General features: G+C 37.6%; 1 protein-coding gene across 2 annotated transcripts in view; it reads left to right on the plus strand.

Annotated features, from left to right (window-relative positions):
* Positions 1-22710, plus strand: part of DPY19L3 (dpy-19 like C-mannosyltransferase 3) — a 73724-nt gene that overhangs the window by 3971 nt on the left and 47043 nt on the right. For both annotated transcript variants that reach the window (XM_082863287.1, XM_082863288.1), the window contains exons 3-4: positions 327-460; positions 21690-21780. In XM_082863287.1, coding sequence (XP_082719413.1) covers positions 327-460; positions 21690-21780 — 225 coding nt within the window. The remainder of the gene's footprint in view (positions 1-326; positions 461-21689; positions 21781-22710) is intronic.

The raw sequence follows: 22710 nt of genomic DNA on the forward strand, positions 1-22710 counted from the left end.
TTAGTAGTTAAACTAGGTCAAGCACAGGTCCTAGGTGTTAAGATGAATAAGATAATATGCTGGTCCTCAAGATGCTTACATTCTAGTTGGCAAAATGGACAAATGAAGAGTTAGATACAGTGGGGGAAAAACTATAATAATAGTATGAAAAGTATAAAAAGGTCTGTGGAATCACAAAACGGAACCCCTAACTGTCTGCTGGAGACACGGAAAGCTTCACCACTAACAGGCAGCTGGAACTTGGCACGTTGGACAGTCTGAAATAGAACTATTAACTGCTAAATCCTTTACTGACTTGGTTTTTCATCTGTTCATTTTTCTAAAAGGTTGTACCAATAGAAGATTATGGACGATTCTTTCATTTACAATTGGTGGAACTGTTGCCCTTTGCACTGGACTTCTTACATCTGTCTACCTGGCCACTTTACATGAGAATGATTTGTGGTTTTCTAATATTAAGGTATGAACATTGTATGATTTACCCATCAGTGTCTCCAGTAGTTAGTTAGCCATTTAGACGAATGACCAAGACAGTTCCGTTTTGCCATAAAGAATCCAGTCTCTTGAAAAGTTTGGCTATAGAGTAAAATGACTTTTTCTTCGTTAGTTTAAAATAACATCAAAATTTTTATAATCAAGTGAGTTTTCCCATTATCGTTAGTTTATTCATATTATGCATCAGTTACTCTAAACCAGTATTTTTCAAGCTGTAGATTGTGAAATTGGTGTAGTAGGTCATAAGTAGCATTTTTCATAATGAAATCAAATATAAGAGAATACTGTCACATGGTAAGGTTGATAATTATTTGTGAAACTTTTATTTTAATTATATGTATGTATGTACAAACTGGGTCACAGTATAAATTTTTTTTTTCTGTTGGGTACAGTAAAAAAAAAAAAATGAAAGAAAGAAAAAGCGAAAGCTACTGTTCTAAACCAGGGAATTTTAATTTGGCTCCATAGATGACCTTGATGTGGTGTGCCTTTCTAATAATATATGCAGAAGATTGAGAGGAAGCCATAACTGTCATCAGATTTTCAAGAGAGTGTATGACTCTTTAAATACCAGTTTCCTTGTTGTCTTTCCCCTCCCTCCCTCCCTCCCTCCCTCTCTCTCTCTCTCTCCCTCTCTCTCTCCCTCTCTCTCTCTCTCTCTCTCTCTCTCTCTCTCTCTCTCTCTCTCTCTCTCTCTCCCCTCTGACATCCTTTAATTTGGCTTTGGTTCAGAGCAAGTATATCACTTAAAACTTACACATTGCCAGTGGTTTTCATCCAAATATACCTTTCTTTTCATCAGAAATGTCATGATCTTTGACCTTATTTCCCACCATGGCTTTTAATGATTAGTTGCTTACAAAGGTAAAATTGAGTTTCACAGGGCAAAGATTTATCATCTATGAGAATATTCAAAAGTATCTATGCAGAATGTGAAGACAGTTCCCAAAGAGAATTTTCCAAAATATTTTGAGCTTTGGTTCCATTATTGGAATGAGTCTCCAAAGGAGACTGCTTTGAATGACAAATTTTATTTTTATCAGTAATTTCTAGTATGTTTATTTTTAAAACCTGTCATATTACTTTATAGGTACAGTATGGATATATCTTTATACAAATAATCATGGTACCAAAAAATAATAATTCTTACCCTTCAGTGACAGTTGGTAGATTTTCTTGTCAAGAAACATTTTACTCACCTGTCTCTTTAAAATTGAGTACCTATAAACAGATTCCCTGGAATTGAGAAATTTAAAACTTATTTATTAATACAAGTATTCTGAATAAAGCCTGGAATTTCCCCTTTGTGGGCATAAAGTCAAAATTAAATGCTAGTAACTCTATAGGAAGGAGACATGGTGAAAGAGATCACATAATTTTAAACTGTAAGTTTAGCTCTTTAATTTAAAGCTTATACATGGCCCTACTAGCACCCTTAAATAGATATAGCCCATCATCAAGAAACCTGATGAAAAGGCCAGGTCATGTATGGCTTTGTAGACTGGCAGGAGTTGGAAGGATGTACTGATTCATCGTTTGTGTGGAGTGCAGTTGAGGAGGAAGAATTATCAGTGATGACCTTCTTTCTCCCGTTAGCAGAAGGATAGATGGGTAGATCTTCATTCGCTATGATTGTGAACCCTGTGGGAGGAGCAGATCTGAAGGGTACAGTGACTTCCGACCAACTACCCGGAGTTAAGCCACACTTTATAGGTTGAGGGCACAGTCATCCCCAAAACTGACCCTTACTTCAGAAGCCAGTCACAACTTTGGGGGACCCCAGGCTACTCTCACTTCTGACCAACTGGCTATCCATTCACTAAAATGACACAGAACTCAGGAAAGCTCTGTACTTATAATTACAATTTTATTATAGAAATAGGATACAAATCAGAACCAGCCAAAGGGAGAGGCACAGTGGGAAAAGTCTGGGAGAGTCCCAGACTCCAAGTTTCCATTGTCCTCTTCCTATAGAGTCAGGATGCATTATCCTCTTGGCACATCAGTGTGCAACAATGTGTAGAGTATTGCCAGCCAGGGAAGCTTACCTGGGCTCTGGTGTTGAGAGTTTTTACTGGTGTTTCTTTATGTATGCATGATTAATTAAATCATGGGCCACAAGGTTGAACTCAATCTCCAGCTGCTCTCCACTTGCCAGAGGTCGAGCTGATATCTGTTGGCTCAGAGCGTCAACCCTCTAAGCATACGGTTGGTCTTTCTGGCTTGGCCAGCTCCCATCCTGAGTCATCTCCTTAGCAGAAACCATCTAGGGGCCCACCCTGCGTCACCTGTTAGCACAAGCTGTCAGATGTGGGCCAAGGAGCCTACCATGAATAACAAAGATACTCTTGTCACAGGGAAATTCAAGGGTTTATTGGCTGCCTCTCAGGAACTGGAGACAAAGGCCAACCACATTCTTTCTTATGCAGGAGGCAGCGAGGCCAGAAATGATGAGTTCAGGTTTGGATACATTGTGAGTCACTTTCAAAACAATCCAAGTAAAGATATGGAGTAAGGGGAGCTGGATTTACGGATCTGAAGGCAGGAGTTCCATGTGTGTTGGAAACGGACCTTTTCATGTTACCAGCTTGTAGCTGTGTGGGCAGGGTTGTTTGAGGAGTATGTAGCATGAGAAGCAAGAGACCGGAGGCCAGATTCTGTCTCTGCCTCAGACACAGGCTGGGAGAAGCTGTGAGACAGGCGCACCCTCTCACAGGCCTCCCCACACCACCCGCACCCCTTACACTTAAAGCTGAGCTCAGGGTCTTGGTGCGTTTTTCCCTCTCTATTCAAGCTCTCTGGGTTTTTTTCACCCCTGTGTCACAAGAGGAATCCTCAGATGTTGTAATCATTTCTCAAACCAGATGATAGACTGGCTTATTTTTCATCTTAGAATTATCTAGACCCAGTGGTCTCCAACAGCACTCTCTGTACTGAAGGAAATGATCTAAATCTACACTGTCCAGTACAGTAGCTGCCAGCCAGATGTAGTGATTGAACACTGGAAATGTGGCTAGTGCATCAGAGGAACTAATTTTTAAATTTTATTTAAATTGAACTTTAATTTTAAAGTGCTTATACATTTTCTGTGAATAAACCAGTGAAATCAGCCATTACTGATCAACGGTATTACTTAGCCAAAGGGAAAGCTCATTTTCAGAGTTTATACGCCTTCCTAAATTTACTCCTTTACATCATTTTCATCTTGGGGGATGATGGGAATATTTGAGAAGTGTAAATCTATTTCCCTTTTTTATTTGAGTTATAACTTATCAAAATTTCCAGGCTAGTTTTTTATGTAAATACTTTGATCTTTTGAATACTCTGAATTAGTTGTAATTATTCAGAGAGTAAAAATATTGCTAATTAGATAGACTAATCATATATTCAGTTTATGCATTCAAAGTAATTTTTTTAAATGTTCATAGCAGTGTTAGTATTTCATATGTGGGAACCCTGGGACAGAAACTTGGAGCCGAAAAGAAGATGTTGGTTTAAATGGTCACAGAAAATGTGTATGTAGTATCCTTTCCTAGCATATTTTTTAAATTAAAAAGTTAGTTTCCTGTTGTCTTAACCATTGTGTTAATATTGGCCTTGCTGCGAAATTTAAAGTATAAGAGATTTTTTTAAATATCCTTGATTGAATGTCTGCTATGTCCTTGGCACTGTTATAGGTGCATTTTACGTTTATTTTATTTAATCTGGTTGTTTCCAAAGCCCAAACATTTTAACTCTAACTTGTCCTTTAAATGCAACCTGCTTTTTTTTTTGCTGCTCTTTATTATAAACAAAACAAACTAAAGGGTTTAAAGCCCATACACTTACTTGCTGTGCTCCCCTTACAGTGCCTGGCACATCATCAGTGCTGACTAGACAGTGGTCTGTTGGAGTAGAGTTAATCTCTAGTGGGAAGGGAGTGGTGTAGGCAGGGGAGGCAGGGAGACACCTGGCTGCTGTAAAGAACCTGGGTTGGAATTGGAGCAAAAGGATGCAACTTTGGAGCTTGCCTCCAGGGATAGGGCATAGTTAGTACTGGCAAGTGGGGAGCCAGTCATTGCATTTTTAATGATTTGTGTTTCGTAGGTGCTGGAGTAAATCTCTGTATGGTCTTGATTGTTTTTCTTTTTGGAACATTGTGTTTTTTATTGCACAGACTATACTGTGACAACAACAAAAACTTTTTTTAATGAAAAACATTACTTGGTGTTCATTACCCTTAACAAAAAACAATTTTCATTTTTCCCTTCCATTCTTCATCCTGTACATGTATATATTTTACTTATTTATGACCCCAATATAGATAGTTTTTACAATCATCGTATGCTTTTTCCATATACAATTATATATTTTCACAAACATTTACAATTATTATATAAATTAATAGCTATATACTTTAATATTTTTGACATTTTTATACCCTTGGTCATTTCACTATTTCCATGCTCCCAACTTGGGGTAGATTGTTTCTAATTGTGTGGTTAGACCCCTAAAATTGCTTACTTAACTTCTCATTTTAAAGCGGTAGGATAAAGATGTCAGTTCCTTCTTTTGTTTAGAATTACCTCAGAGCAATGAAAGAAAATGAAAAACAGTCAGATTCCTTCTTTGATGAAACTAAGAGAGGTCTGTAATCTGGAACCACAATATATGAGGAAGGGCTGCCAAATCCAGTGAAACTCCAAGGAGTGTAGAAAGATGCTGCGAGAGAACTCCTAAAGCTGCAGATTTTAGGTAAAGCTGCTGAAGTTTAGTCCTCCAAAGTCACTGGCATATTCTGAGGGATAAACCAGTGGTCCCCTGTGTGAGACCATGGGACTAGATGTGAGGAGTACAGAAGCTTTCCTGTATACACTTTGGTATGAAAGAGAAACAAGGTAGACAGGCTGAAAGGAGTAATCACAGAGACAAACCATTTTTGTAAAAGTAGAGTTTAAGCAGACCAGGATAAAGAGAGAAAACTTGCATTTTCAACAGCCCTGAAGCTGCCGATCTCTGACGACTAAAATGAAGAAAAGACTAAAGAGCTCACTCTTGTAATCCACTCTGTATCAGCAGAAAAATTCTTGCTGGCCTGAGTTATGTCCCAGCCCTCTCCCCTACATGTAGCTGATTTGGTAAGAACTTACCACATTTAGAAATGACTAGTAATCAGAAAGTAACTAGCACAGGATCTGTACAATAATACTGAAAGAAAAAGGGAAGAGAAAAACAAGAACAGACGATACATGAAGAACCAGAAAACTTTTACAGCAGAGACGTGAAGATTGTGGCCAAACATGTCACATTAAAAAACAAACATAATAAAGCATTTGCCACTGTAGAAGGTGAATTCAAAGCAGGAATGTAAGAATGTATATACCATCTTCAAAGAGATTTGTAGGAAGATAAGAGGAAATGAAACATGAGCTGGCAGAACTTAGTCAAGAAATAGAATATTTAAAGATATAACCATAATAGAAATCATGACTATGTAAGAAGCAACACACAGGAGACCAGAATCTGCAAAAAGCACAGAAGAGAAAAGTTGGACAGGACTGATGAAAGTAAACAAAATGAAATAGAATTAGTAAAGTTAAAATATTAGAAGTGACAGCTAAGGAAGACAACAGAAAGATTGCATTATTTGTGTCCCAAAGGAAGCAAAACCATGAAACGGGGAAAAAAATGTTTAAATCTGTAATTCAAGAAAACTTTCCAAAAATAAAGGAAAACTTGAATCTACAAACTGAACGGACACGATGGGTCCCAGGAACATTTGGCCTAGAAAAATCATTAGCAGGATATAGTTAAGAAATTCCTGTACCTAAATAGTAAGAAGCCTTTGGACATCCAGACAAAAGATCAAGTTACCTATATGAGGAAACAAAGGTCAATCTGGCTTCCAAGTTTTCCAAGTAACATATAGTTACTCAAAGACCTTGAATGATGTCTACAAAGGACTCACGTAAAAGAAAGTGATTTATGTATTTTAACCCAGTTATTCCATCATATATAAAGCACCATTCAAATGTTTTTGACTCTGAGAAATATGTATTTTTAAGAACACCTGGAGAAATTGGTAGAGGAAAAACTTTATCCAGTCAAGAGATAAAAGGCAAAACAATGTTAGAAAGATTGTCAAATTTATTTAACTGTAGAACTAAGACTAAATAGTTGCAGAACAAAATATATATGATATGAATAGTATAATAGCATAATAATGTTATTATGTAATAGTAACACAATAGCGGTGTAATAATTACATAACACAAGTTAGAAGAGGAAGGGAAAGAAAAGGTAAAAAATGGTGGAAAGGGCTTCCCTGGTGGCGCAGTGGTTGAGAGTCCACCTGCTGATGCAGGGGACACGGGTTCGTGCCCCGGTCTGGGAGGATCCCACATGCCGCAGAGCGGCTAGGCCCGTGAGCCATGGCCGCTGAGCCTGCGCGTCCAGAGCCCGTGCTCCACAACGGGAGAGGCCACAACAGTGAGAGGCCTGCATACCACAAAAAAAAAAAAAAAAGATGGTGGAAGTATCCTGATGTATCTTTTATAGCTAAAAGTCAAAAAGTTACAACTAAAAGTGATGTCAAGAAACAGACACACAGTATATATAAAGAAAATTCCAAGAAAAATAATATCAAGTAAAATTGGGCAGGGGAGAAGTACAAATTTCATAAGATTGTCATAACTTGTTATAGAAAGTCAGTAGATACTAGCCATAGAAACAAAGAATTAAGTTACTCTCTGAAGTTATAAAGAAAGGTAACCCCGAGAACAAAAACATCAACCTTCCAAATTAAAGACATGTACACACACATACACACATATTGAAACAAGCTGACACAGATCATGTAGTGAAGGATTTGTTGTAAAGAGCAGTAAAAAGCATGATACAATATCTATTAACACAAGTATGTCTAATTATTTTTGATTAAATAAGTATCAATGGGTTTTACTCACCTAATAAAAACTCTGGATCACAAAGCAAAATCCAAATCACATCATATATGCATAAGATCCTCCCAGAACAGTAAGAATCCTCCTTAGACAGATTAGGCCACAGGTGTGGATAAGGACTTAATAAATGCAGAAAGGGGAAAGAAAGTATCAGACAGTATTAAATGAGGCAAAGAAGGGCAATATTTCAGTGATAAAGATACAAACCATAAGTATGACTATCCATGCATCAGATAATCACAATATTTACAAAGCAGAAACCACAGGAAATGTAAGAAGAGTATAGAAATACATTAGTATTGAGTTTTAATTCTTTCCCAGTTCATATAAAAGCAAGTGGACAAAAATAAGTAAGGATATAGAAGACCTAGTGAAAATATTGAATATGATAGATCTAATCTGTAAATATCTAAAGATACATTCATTTCCAGTATCCACAGAACATTCACTAAACCACTGATAAATTAAGCTGTAAGGAAAAATCTCAGATCCAAAAATACAGAAATTATATGGACAATATTCTCTAATCACAGTGTGATAGCACATAGTCTTGGCCTGTTCCTGACTTTGGGCATAAAGGTCACAGTATCCTCTTTTGTTAATTTATTCATTCACTTAAATAAAAATTGCAGATAACTAATTCAAAAGAAAAATTGCTTACTATCTAGAAATTTTTAAATGTTTAAAAAGTAACTTTTGGGCCACAGGTAATTAAAACTGAATTTATAGAAATTATAAATGAAATCTAGAAAATGATGAAAACCATATTTCAGGATTATGGAGTATACCTAAGAGAGTACTCAGAAGAAAATTTGTAGCTGTAAATACTATATTATGAAATAATTAATATATTGTGCAATAAATGAATTATTCCACTTATGAAATCTCACAACAGAAGGAGCGATAAAGGTAAAATAAATTGATCACCTAGAAAGTAGGAAAACAGTTCATAAATCAGTGGTTATTTGGGGGGGTGAAAACTAAAGAAATGAAAGGAAGATAAAGATGGGGTAGCAAATGAAAATATCCAAAATAAGAAATAACACAAATAATTATGGAGATGGAACTTCGCTGGAGGTCCATTGGTTAAGACTCCGTGCTTCCACTGCAGGGGACACAGGTTCGATCCCTGGTAGGGGAACTAAGATCCCACGTGTCGTGCAGCACAGCCAAAAAAAAGAAATAATTACAGAGGTCATGAAATATGGTAACAGAGAAATAACCATAGAGACCATGAAATAAGAAAGAGCCACATGAGACTATTTTGTTTGATTTTATGCAAATTAGATGAATAGATGAAATGGGTGATTTCCTATAAGAATATATTTTTTAAATATTTATTTATTTATTCTTATGTTTTGGTTGTGCTGGGTCTTAGTGGTGGCACGCACGGGATCTTCATTGCAGCATGCAGGATCTTTAGTTGTGGCATGCAGACTTCTTAGTTGCAGCATGTGAACTCTTAGTTGTGGCATGCATGTGGGATCTAGTTCCCTGACCAGAGATCAAACCCGGGCCCCCTGCATTGGGAGTGCAGAGTCTTACCCACTGGAACACCAGGGAAGTCCCTAGAAGAACATTAATTACCAAAACGGCCCCAGTAAACACAATTATTTCTGTAGATGTGATAGAGAACACTTGAGAAATATTGTACCTACCTATCCCCCAACCCCAAAATACCAGACCCTGTTGACTTTATGGAGGAATTCTACCAAACTTTTAAAGAACCAAAATATTCCAATGCTATTTGAGCCATCCTAGAATACTAAAGAGGAAGAAAACTTCCAAATTATTGCTATAAATCAGGTATTACACACCAAAACTGAGGATCAGACTGTAACTACAGTCAGTTCTTATTCCCACCAGTTATGTTATATAAAGTCACTGAGAATAGTGAATTAGCGAATACTGAACCGTGACTCCTGGGGAAATATGTACATATGTATAGACATACTCATATCACACATAGGTTACAATCTTAAATCCTAAGAACTCCTCCTGGTAGATTCTATTTTCTTTTTTTTCACAAAAGAGAAAGTGAGTTTCAGAAATGTTAAGTGAGTTGCCTGAGGCCATCCACTAACTGGTGCCAGAGCTGGGATTCAAACCTTCTGTGACTGGCCCCAGAGCTAGGGCTTCTCGTGCTGTGCTGCACTGCTGCCCCTTACTGTCTTTATCCTCTGATCATCTCTGTGTGAGAGCTGGAGCAAGAGGCAGACCACAGCTGGGAACTATGCACATCAGGCAACTCACATGTCTACAAATGACTGCAAAATACAGCAAGTATTGATTTTTGTCATTTTTGTTGTTACAAATAAATTTTAGCTAGTAGGCAAATTTGCAAATAGGATATCCATGAATAATGAGGATCAACTGCATATAATCCAGATAATATTAAAAAAACGAAACTCAGAGACTAATCCCACTATATATATTGGACCCAAAATCCTAATTAATGCTAGTAAAGAGAGTCTAGTAGCACATTAAAGCATGCCACACCATGAAAAAGTCATTTTTCTGCCAGGAATGCAAAGGAGATTGTTGGGAAATATATACTTTTTTTTTTTTGCCATATTAGTACCTCAAGAGATGTAAAAAAAGGTATTTGAAAAAAATTCAACATCAGTTCTTTGTAATGTACATAACTCAAAATAGGAATGGACTAGGTGAGCCCATCACATCAGTAGAATACACAAATAAAAACCATGTGATTATCTCAAAAAACACAGGAAAAGCATTTAACAAAGTTTGACAACCTTTATGATAAAAATGCTCATCTATCTAGAAATACACAGAGAACTTTAGCCTCATAAAGGGCATTTGTCAAAAACCCACAGTTAAGAGCATACTTAATGATGAAAGACTGAGAGCTTTCTCCCTGAGATCAGGAACAAGACAAGGATTTCTGCTGTAGCCACTTGTATTCAACATTGTACTAGACAGTTTGTCAGGGAAATAATGGCAAGGAAATGAAATGAAAGGCATGAAGTAAAACTGTCTCTCTTTGTAGATGATACGTATATAGAATCCACTAAAAAAAACTTTTAGAACTAATGAGTTTATCAGGGTTGCAGGGTAACAAGATCAATATGCAGAAATTAATTGTATTCCTATACAGTAGCAATGAGCAATCCAAAAGTGAAATTAAGAAAACAGTTCCAGCGCTTCCCTGGTGGCGCAGTGGTTAAGAATCCACCTGCCAATGCAGAGGAAATGGGTTTGAGCCCTGGCCCGGGAAGATCCTGTATGCTGTGGAGCAACTAAGCCCTTGTGCCACAACTATTGAAGCCCGCACCCCTAGAGCCTGTGCTCCGCAACAAGAGGAGCCACTGCAATGAGAAGCCTACACACCGCAACGAAGAGTAGCCCCTGCTCACCACAACTAGAGAAAGCCCATGCGTGGCAACGAAGACCCAGCACAGCCAAAAATAAATTTATTTTAAAAAAAAAGCAATTCCACTTACACATCAACAAAAAGTAAAATACTTAGGAATAAATTTAACCAAAAAGTATAAAACTTAAACCATGTCCATGCATTGAAGACAATATTGTTAAGATGGCAATACTCCCCAAGTTCAACATGATTCCTCTCAGAATCCCAGGTGGATTTTTTGTAGAAGTTGACAAACTGATCCTAAAATTTATGTGGAATAAGAGACCCAGAATAGCCAAAACAGAACAAAGTTGGGAGACTCACACTTCCTGATTTCAAAACCTGCAATATCAAGGCTACAATAATCAAGAGAGTGTAGTGCTGGCTTAAGAATGGACATAGAGATCAATGGAATGGAATTGAGAGTACCTTACGTTTATGGTCAATTGATTTTCAACAGAGGTACCAAGACAATTAAATGGAGAAAGAATAGTCTTTTTAACAAATGGTCTGGAGACGACTGGGTATTTACATGCAAAAGAATGAATTTGGGCCCTTTTCTCATACTACATGCAAAAATTAACACAAAATGGATCATAGACCCAAATGTAAGGGTTAAAACTATGAAACTTTTAGAAGAAAACATGAATAAATTTTCATGGCCTTGGGTTGGCTAAGCTTTCTTAGATACAACACCAAAAGCACAAGTGACTAAAGGAAAAATAGTTAAATTGGACTTCATCAAAGTTAGAAACTTTTGTGCTCCAAAGTACACCATTAAGAAAGTGAAAAGACAACAGAGTGGGAGAAAATATTTACAAATCATGTCTGGTAAGGGATTTGTATCTAGAAAATATAAATAACTATTACAACTTAATGATAAAAAGACAACCTGATTTTTAAAATGAGCAAAGGACTTAATAGACATTTCTCCAAAGATGATTTACATATGGCCAACAAGCACATGAAAAGATGCTCAGCCGCATTAACTACTAGGGAAATTAAAATCAAAACCACAATGAGATAACACTTCACACCTACTAGCAGGGTTATTATAAAAAGACATTATAACAACTGTTGACAAGGATGTGGAGCAGCTGGAAACCATCTACCACTTTGGAAAAAGTCCAGCAGGTCCTCAATCAGATACAGAGTTATCACATGATCTTAGCAATTCTACTCCTAAGGGTACACCCAAGAAAAATGAAAACATATCCACAAAAAAATTGTAAACAAATGTACATAACAGCATTTTTCATGATAGCCAAAAAGAGGAAACAACTCTAATGTCATCAGTAGATGAATGGGTAAAGAAAAGGTGGTATATCCATACGATGGAATATTATTCAGCAGTTTTGAAATGAATTACTGATACATGCTACAGCATAGATGAACCTTGAAAACATGCTAATTGAAAGAAGTCAGGCACAAAGGACATATTCTGTGATTCCAGGAGAGGCCAATCTAAAGAGACAGAAAGTAGATTGGTGATTGCTTAGGGTTAGAGGGCATGTGGAATTTGCAGGGTGACAGCCCAGGAGTGTGGGTAATGAAAATGTTCCAAAATTGATTGTACTGATGGATTCATAACCCTGTGAATATAGTAAAAGCCACTGACTTGTACACTTTAAAAGGGTAAATTGTATGTGAATTCTATCTCAGTGAAACTTAAAAGACTAGATGCATACTTTTTGTTTAAATATAGCATGCATACGTCTAAGACCAAATGTTAAGACCTTACTGATTAGGGAAACACTAGAAAAATGGTGTTCAAAAGAAATTTCTGTTGGCTGAAGAGTTCTTTATCTGTGCTGTGGTAATACCATAGCCATTATCCAAATATGCTCAGGAACTGAGAAAATGAACTTTTAATTGTTTTTTTAAATAAATTGATGTATGTATGTATTTATTTGCAGCGTTGGGTCTTCGTTGCTGTGTGCGGGCTTTCTCTAGTTGCGTCAAGTGGGGGCTACTCTTCGTTGTGGTGCGAGAGCTTCTCATTGCGGTGGCTTCTCTTGTTGCGGAGCATGGGCTCTAGGTGCGCGGGCTTCAGTAGTTGCGGCATTTGGGCTCCACAAAAGCCCAGGACCAGATGGCTTCACAGGCAAATTTTACCAAACGTTTAGAGAAGAGCTAACACTGAGCCCTCTCAAACTCTTTCAAAAAATTGCAGAGGGAGGAACACTCCCAAATTCATTCTATGAAGCCACCATCACCCTGATACCAAACCCAGAAAAAGATATCACGAAAAAAGAAAATTATAGACCAATATCACTGATTAACATAGATGCAAAAATCCTGAACAAAATACTTGCAAACAGAATCCAACAACATATAAAAAGGATCATACACCATGACCAAGTGGGATTTATCCCAGGGATGCAAGGATTCTTCAATATATGCAAATTAATGTGATACACCATATTAACAAATAAAGGAATAAAAACCATAGGATCATCTCAATAGATGCAGAAAAAGCTTTTGACAAAATTCAACACCAATTTATAATAAACTCTCTAGGAAGTGGGCATAGAGGGAACCTACCTCAACATAATAAAGGCCATATATGACAGACCCACAACAAACATCATACTCAATGGTGAAGAACTGAAAGCATTTCCATCAAGATCAGGAATGAGACAAGGATGTCCACTCTCGCCACTATTATTCAATGGCAAAGTCCTAGCCACGGCAATCAGAGAAGAAAAAGAAATAAAAGGAATACAAATTGGAAAAGAAGAAGTAAAACTGTCACTGTTTACGGATGACATAATACTATACATAGAAAATCCTAAAGATGCCACCAGAAAACTACTAGAACTAATCAGTGAATTTGGTAAGGTTGCAGGATACAAAATTAATGCACAGAAATCTCTGGCATTCCTATACAATAACAACGAAAAATCAGAAAGAGAAATGAAGGAAACAATCCCATTTACCATCGCAACAAAAAGAATAAAATACCTAGGAATAAACCTACCTAAGGAGGCAAAAGACTTGTACTCAAAAAACTATAAAACACTGATGAATGAAATCAAAGATGACATAAACAGATGGAGAAATATACCATGTTCTTGGATTGGAAGAATCAATATTGTGAAAATGACTATATTACCCAAAGCAATCTACAGATTCAGTGCAATCCCTATCAAACTACCAATGGCATTCTTCACAGAATTAGAACAAAAAATTTTACAATTCATATGGAAACACAAAAGATCACAAATACAAAAGCAGTCTTGAAAAAGAGAAATGGAGCTGGAGGAATCAGTCTCCCCAACTTGATACTATACTACAAAGCTGCAGTAATCAAGACAGTATGGTACTGTCACAAAAACAGGAATATAGATCAATGGTACAGGATAGAAAGCCCAGAGATAGACCCATGCACATATGGTCACCTAATTTACGGCAAAGGAGGCAAGAGCATACAATGGAGAAAAGACAGCCTCTTTAATAAGTGGTGCTGGGAAAACTGGACAGCTACATGTAAAAGAATGAAATTAGAACACTACCTAACACCATACACAAAAATTAACTCCAAATGGATTAAAGACCTAAATGTAAGATCAGAACTATAAAACTCTTAGAGGAAAACATAGGAAAAACACTCTTTGACATAAACCACAGCAAGATCTTTTTCGACCCACCTCTAGAGGAATGGAAATAAAAACAAAAATAAACAAATGGGACCTAAATAAACTTAAAATCTATTGCACAGCAAAGGAAACCATAAACAAGACGAAAAGACCACTCTCAGAATGGGAGAAAATGTTTGCAAATGAAATGATGGACAAAGGGTTAATCTCCAAAATATACAAACAGCTCATGGTGCTCAACATCAACAAAAAAAACAAAAAACAATCCAATTAAAAAATGGGCAGAAGACCTAAATAGACATTTCACCAAAGAAGACATACAGATGGCCAAGACGCACATGAAAAGCTGCTCAACATCACTAATTATTAGAGAAATGCAAATCAGAACTACAATGAGGTATCACCTCACACCAATCAGAATGGCCATCATCAAAAATCTACAAACAATAAATGCTGGAGAGGGTGTGGTGAAAAGGGAACCCTCCTGCACTGTTGGTGGGAATGTAAATTGATACAGCCACTATGGAGAACAGTATGGAGGTTCCTTAGAAAACTAAAACTAGAGCTACCATATGACCCAGCAATCCCACTACTGGCATATACCCTGAGAAAATCGTAATTCAAAAAGAGTCATGTACCACAGTGTTCACTGCAGCTCTATTTACAATAGTCAGGACATGGAAGCAACCTAAATGTCCATCGACAGATGAATGGATAAAGATGTGGCACATATATACACTGTAATATTACTCAACCATAAAAAGAAACGAAATTGAGTTATTTGTAGTGAGGTGGATGGACCTAGATTCTGTCATACAGAGTGAAGTAAGTCAGAAAGAGAGAAACCAGTACCATATGCTAACACATATATATGGAATCTAAAAAAAAAAAAAATGGTTCTCAAGAACCTAGGGGCAGGACAGGAATAAAGACGCAGATGTAGAGAATGGACTTGAGGACACGGGGAGGGGGAAGGGTAAGCTGGGATGAAGTGAGAGAGTGGCATGGACTTACATATACTACCAAATGTAAAATAGATAGCTATTGGAAAGCAGCCGCATAGCACAGGGAGATCAGCTCGGTGCTTTGTGACCACCTAGAGGGGTGGGATAGGGAGGGTGGGAGGGAGAGGCAAGAGGAAGGAGATATGGGGATATATGTATATGTATAGCTGATTCACTTTGTTATAAAGCAGAAACTAACACACCATTGTAAAGCAGTTAAACTCCAATAAAGATGTTAAAAAAAAAAAAAGTCATGTACCACAGTGTTCATTGCAGCTCTATTTACAATAGCCAGGACATGGAAGCAACCTAAATGTCCGTCAACAGATGAATGGATAAAGAAGATGTGGCACATATATACAATGTAATATTACTCAGCCATAAAGAGAAACGAAATTGAGTTATTTGTAGTGAGGTGGATGTACCTAGAGTCTGTCATACAGAGTGAAGTAAGTCAGAAAGAGAAAAACAAATACCGTATACTAACGCACATACATGGAATCTAAAAAAAAAAAAAAATGGTACTGGCAGGGCAGGAATAAAGATGTAGACATAGAGAATGGACTTGAGGACACGGGGAGGGAGAGGGAAGCTGGGGCGAGGTGTGAGTATCAGCAACATACATATACTAGCAAATGTAAATGGTTAGCTAGTGGGAAGCTGCTGCATAGCACAGGGAGATACAGCTCAGTGCTTTGTGACAACCGAGAGGGGTGGGATAGGGAGGGTGCAAGGGAGGCTCAAGAGGGAGGGGATATGGGGATATAGGTATACATATGGCTGATTCAGTTTGTTGTACAACAGAAACTAACACAGTATGGTGAAGCAGTTATACTCCAATAAAGATCTATTAAAAAAACACTTTCTGTTTGCTGAAAAGTTCTTTATCTTTGCTGTGGTAATACTATAGCCATTATCCAAATATGCTCAGGAACTGAGGAACTGAATTTTTAATTTTTTTTTTAAATATACATTTATTTATTTATTTTTTGGCTGCGTTGGGTCTCCCTTGACTGAGTGCGGGCTTTCTCTAGTTGTGGCGAGTGGGGGTTACTCGTTGTTGCAGTGCGCAGGCTTCTCATGGTGGTGGCTTCTCTTGTTGCGGAGCACAGGCTCTAGGCACGTGAGTTTCAGTAGTTGTGGCACAGGGGCTCAATAGTTGTGGCTTGCGGGCTCTAGAGTGCAGGCTCAGTAGTTGTGGCGCACAGGCTTAGTTGTTCCACAGCATGTGGGATCTTCCCAGACCAGGGCTTGAACCCATGTCCCCTGCATTGGCAGGCGGATTCTTAACCACTGTGCCACCAGGGAAGCCCCTGAATTTTTAATTGTAATTAAATTAAGTAGGCACATGTGGCCCACATTAAATCCTTCAGGAAATCCCAATCAGTTTTCTTTTGACAGTGTCTAGAATCCGATCACCTCTCACAACCTCCGCCTTTGTCTCTACCAGGATTACTTCAGCAGCCCCCTTCCTGGTTTCCCGGCTTTGCCCTTGTCCCGTAGAATCTATTCTGAACACAGCAGCCAGTGCGATTCTTTTAAATATATAGCAGTGTATGTCTCTGCTCAAAACCCTTCACATTCAAGCTCAACATGTCTAAAACCAAACTCCTGACCTCCGCACCTCCTGCACACACACCTTGTAGCTCAGAGTATGAGCCCAGAGTCCTTGTGTCTCCCAGACTGAGTGGTCCAGACCCTAACCCCACATTACATCTCAGATTCTACTTCTGCCCCTACAGCCCCCCAACCTTATTACTGCCCCTTCCTTGTTCCCTCCACTCCAGCCACACTGTCTTCCTCGCCGATCTCCAGGGTGCATGTGGGCTGTTTTGCCTGACTGATGGGCTCTCCCCTCAGACATCCACATGGCTCACTACCTCACCTCTTCCGCTCTCTGGTCAGTGTCACTTCATCAGCGAGGCCTTCCCTGTCCACCTCCAGGATCATGGCACCACCCCCTTCCCTCCCTATACCACTTCTCTGCTTTCCTTTGTATATTTTGCTTGTTTATTTGTTCCCTTCTCCTTCTGCTCTAGATTATAAATTCCATGAAGGCAGAGATCTGTGTCTCTTTTCTTCCCTGCTAAATCTCCCAGCAAAAGAATGCTTGTCAATTGTTGGTGGTCAGTAGGTATTTGTTGAATGAATAAATGAGTGGATGGATGGATGAATGAATGAGTGAATGACGAAGATCGATTGGAGGAAGAAGATACCAATTAGAAGCACAGAATCCAGTGGGGAGGCTAGTTTAATAGGCAAAAAATTGTCATTCCTTCTAATTGATACCTGTCTTTGCTTGAACAGTCATTTTCCTTTTTAAAAAATGCATTGTTTTTTCTCATTGAAACTTAAACTCCTTGGAATCAAGGACTGAATTCTTATCCCTTTTTGTTTCCTCAGAAAATAAACGTTCAGTTATAAGGAAAGGTAATTTTCATTTGGCCAAAAGTACTCAAATCACTCAATTTTTTTAAGTCTTTTTTCTTTATGCTAACATTTTTTCTTATTTATTTGATTTTATAGAATTTGCACATCTTCCCATTGAATACTCCTGCAAAGCAAGGAGTCTTTAGACCAAATAGGGTTAATCCGCACAGTGGTAACTATGGTAGAACCACAACTGATAATTGCTTCAGCCGAGCCCAGTGGAAATACTGTCACTTCAACAATAGTCTAACCTAGTCACAAACACTGCTTGGCAGCTGTCATATGTCATGGCTTTTAATCAACTCTAGGGCAAGAATCATTCCATTCTAACAGATGGACATGAATTTAACCAGACAATAAACCATGTATGTGCCATAAATATGTTTGCTGACGGCATGATTCCCTGTACAGAACTTTAAGAACAGCTGTCTTATCGTGAGCTACTGTTGCTTAGTGAGATGATTTGTTAACTTAATTCTGAAAGATTACATTTGCCTTTAATGTAATCTTTCATGTTAATTTTACCTTTAATGTTAATCTTTCAGTGGCTTCCCCACTACCAGTTGCCTAGTTGTTTTGGGGGGGGGCAATTTTTATAAACAAAGTTATTTACATGAGATTTTTTAAAACTAATGATATGGTTCCTTTGCAAATTTGGTGTCATTTGTCTAAAAGGGCTTATTACCTTTTGTGTGTTGCCAGGGCATGCAAAACATTAGTTGCATGCCCTGACAACATTAATTAGTCATTTTCTTTTCTTCATACTTATTTCCTTTTAGTACTTCTGTTAAATTACTATATTAACTACTACTTAAATGGCTTTAGCTGTACAGTTTCTTAAAAATACAATTATTTTGTCTTTCTGCTTTTCTCTGTCATCTTCAGAGACAATGTTTTTTATTCTCTCAACAGTGCTTCCCCTGTGGAACTTGTGCAATTTAAAACATGAAGTATTTGTTCGTTTTGTGTTCTTCACAGGGTAACTTCTATTGATGTACCTTTTCATTGGCACTATCCACCAGGCAAAGTATAAATTGCTGTATAAAAACTGGAAAAGTGTTTTGAGTAGAGCAGATGTTCTCTTAGCATGAAGCAGATGTAAAACTTGCAAGTGTCTGTCTAATAAAGTATAGCATTTGGTTCTATACAGCTGGTGCCAAGATTACCAATTAATCATGTTGAAAGGCATTTTTACTAATCAGGATCCCCTCTGTTCTTTACACATTCTGGGTATGTTAAAAGAGAGAGAGATGGGGCACAAAAGTGGCTTTCTACTTTTAGTACTTTGAGCGGTTTTTTTTTCTCTTTCTGCATCTTCATGAAGTCAGTCTCCTTTTAGAACCATGTCCGATAGGGAGCCCCCTACATGTGAATGACTGTTTTCGTTCTCCAGTTTGGTTTGGGCATGAGTGTTTGATGTTAGAATATTCCATTGAAGGCAGCCACACTTCGAGCACTTTAAGGCAGCTGGAGAGAAGGAAAGGAATGTAATATACTTAATGTGGTTTTTTTTCTTATTTGCATGGGCAAAAGCTAGTATTTGCTTAGTTAATGTCACTTCATAGTTTCTATGGTTACCTGACCACGGAGGAGGTTGAACATTCTGGAAACAATTAATACCAATTTAGTTTTATGTTATCAAAAGCAGTGGAGCAGTTTTTCCCAAAGATTAAAGGTGAATGGATTAATGTGACTGCCAAAAGATAAAACTTTACAGGTGTGAAAGACACAACACAAATCAGTAGCAAATGTAAAAGCTAAAAGAGCTACATCATTTTCTGTTGTCCTTTTTGTAAAGCAAGTGTGCTAATGAAATTAAATTTCAAAACCCGATGAGCCTTTTTTTCTTATGTTTGATTTCCCAAGGATAAATTTGTTTTCTGGGCTCCCCTGGTGGCGCAGTGGTAGAGAGTCCGCCTGCCGATGCAGGGGACACGGGTTTGCACCCCAGTCCGGGAAGATCCCACATGCCGCGAAGCGGCTGGGCCCGTGAGCCATGGCCGCTGAGCCTGCGCATCCAGAGCCTGTGCTCCGCAACGGGAGAGGCCACAACAGTGAGAGGCCCGCGTACCGCAAAAAAAAAAAAAAAAAAAAAAAAAAATTGTTTTCTGTGAAAGGAAGCTCATTATATAAGAAGGTTTGCTACCCTGTGCCTTCTGCTTTTTTAAAAAAGAGTTAATGATGAAACATAATTGTTTTAATATCAGTAAGTGGATGTTTATACTCTTTGATAGTTGAGTATTCAATGCTCTATTCGTGAATTAATTTATAATACTTTTTTAAAGGGTAGGAGAAATATTTCTTTAAATATCTTTTTTTATTTTTTATTTTTTTTATTTTTGGCTGTGTCGGGTCCTAGTTGCAGGCTCACGGGCTCTTCGTTGGCCCACGGCATGTGGGATCTTTGTTCCCACACCAGGGATCGAACCTTCATCCCCTGCATTGCAAGGCGGATTCTAAAGCACTGGACCACCAGGGAAGTCCCTCTTTAAATATTTTAAGGGCAGATCTGAAGATAAATAGCATGACTGGTTCTTTTAATGAAATGTTTATTACTATTTGAAAAATAATTGGAGGTAGGGGAAAACAAAGATGTGCTAAAAGAAGTTTATCCACTAGAAAGTAAGATATTCAGTGTTTATCATCTTCCACCAGTAAAGTTGGGTTTGTGGAATATGGATCTGCTGTATAGGAAAAAACATAGATGGTATTACATTTTAGACAGTGTGTTGCAGAACCTGTTTTTTTCAACACTGGTGTAAAAGAATCTATAATGACATAGGTTATAATTTATTTATTTTTTTTGTGTGTGTGGTATGCGGGCCTCTCACTTTTGTGGCCTCTCGCGCCATGGAGCACAGGCTCCGGACGCACAGGCCCAGCGGCCAGCTCACGGGCCCAGCCGCTCTGCGGCATGTGGGATCCTCCCGGACCGGGGCACGAACCCCCGTCCCCTGCATCGGCAGGCAGACCCCCAACCACTGCACCACCAGGGAAGCCCCGGTTATAATTTTTTGTTCATTTATACTGTTATATATATATGAAATATAGGATCTAAGAGTATTAATAGGATTATTCCAGAAAGTCTTCCCCATTCTTGTTACCAGTTGCCTCCATATTTTATATTACTGATTTAAATCTTAAATTTCATAAAAGCACCTTACAACCAAATTGACTAATAGCTACTACTTTAAATTTTCAGTTCTTCTAAAATTGAATATTTATATAAAAGCAGTTTAATATTTCTTGTATCCATTTTCCTACATGAACATCTTTCCACCAAGGTTACACTTTTCAAAGTAAAATTCACATGTAAAAGGTCTGCCCCATTTTACTAAGAATACCTTGTATTCTTAGAATAAAAAGAAAATTATTAATCTTATATAATATTGTTAGCTTTTAGGCAGGTGTCTAATGCAGTTATAGTTCTTTTTATTTGAGAGACTTTTTTCTACTGTCCCTATTTTGTTTTTCACTAATATTACATAAGAATGGTGGTACTTTTTTAAGGTTTTAATTTGTGTGAAATTAAAAACGTTAACTCTGAAACATTAACTTAAATGGAACTAGTTTTCTCCATTGTTAAAAATGGTTTGTTATAGGAAATTTTAAACATCCACAAAAATAGCGAGAATAGTGAAATAAACCCCTATAATATACACCCAGCTTCAATAATTATCAGCCTTTTATTGTTTTTATTTGCCAAGATTTCTTAAGACTGTTGTCAGAGGTTTTTGTTTTTGTGTTTTTCTTTTAAGTTGTAGTTCTATATCCTGTTTCTACAGTGACAGTAGATATTTAAACAAAACTAGGTCATGTAAACCCAGTAGACCTAACTTTATTTCAGGAAGTGGAGCGAGAAATCTCATTCAGAACAGAATGTGGACTGTATTACTCCTACTACAAGCAGATGCTGCAGGCTCCAACCCTCATGCAAGGTAATCACAACTAATAGTTTTATTTGGGGTCTACTGCATTCTTTTCAATAGTTCTGCTAAAATATACTTTTGCACTAATGCATTCTAAATGCTTTATAGATCTTGTGTAGTTTTTCCTTGAACTTGTATAGTTTTTTTCCTTTTTAACATAATCAATCCATGAAAATGTTTTGCTTTGGAAGAAGTTATGTAATATTTTATGTAGTTCTCCTCTCCTTGCTTCTCAGCTCTGCTCCATCCCTAATTATCTGTTCATAGTTTCTTGGTTTTGCTGTTAATTGTTTTCATGGTCATTTTGGAAAAGGTCTTTGTATGTGAAAGGAGTATTGTCTGAAAACAGGAGACGTTTTGGTAGTACAAATGAGAATTACAGTTGTCTTTTTTGTCCCCAGTGCCCCCCATTCATTCCTTTATTTTGCAGTTACCATTTTCCCACGTTTTCTGTGTTTCTAAGTGGTTTAGAGCACATACTCTTTACCTTTACTCCATTTAATGGAACCCTCCAAAAGGGTCTCTCCTACTCAATATATGCGTTATGTGCTTCATATGGGTGCATATAACAGAGAATTGCCTTTTTCTAGGCTTTGTTTGGAATCAGATATATTTTTGGTAAGAATTCTTCATGGGCGATGTTTTGTACTCTAATTTTATCACGATAGGAGACATGAAATTTTGGTTGCCTTTCTTTTAGTGCCATAAAAGTTAATGAGTTGATTCCTGTGTGGATAGTTGCATTCACACATAATAAGGTTAATTACTCACCAGCCTTGCACTTAGTGGTTTTAGCAGCCATTGATGACTATTGCCTCTGTCCATTATTTCAATAGAGTTACAGAAGTGACTCTCATTCCTCCTGCATTTATTAGCTGGAACTCTGTTAGATAGAAAACCTTTTTCTCATCAGCTATTTGATTACCCCGAGCTACAGTT

Source organism: Leucopleurus acutus (genome assembly GCF_964270905.1).
Source record: "Leucopleurus acutus genome assembly, chromosome: 20".
Taxonomy (NCBI): Eukaryota; Metazoa; Chordata; class Mammalia; order Artiodactyla; family Delphinidae; genus Leucopleurus; species Leucopleurus acutus.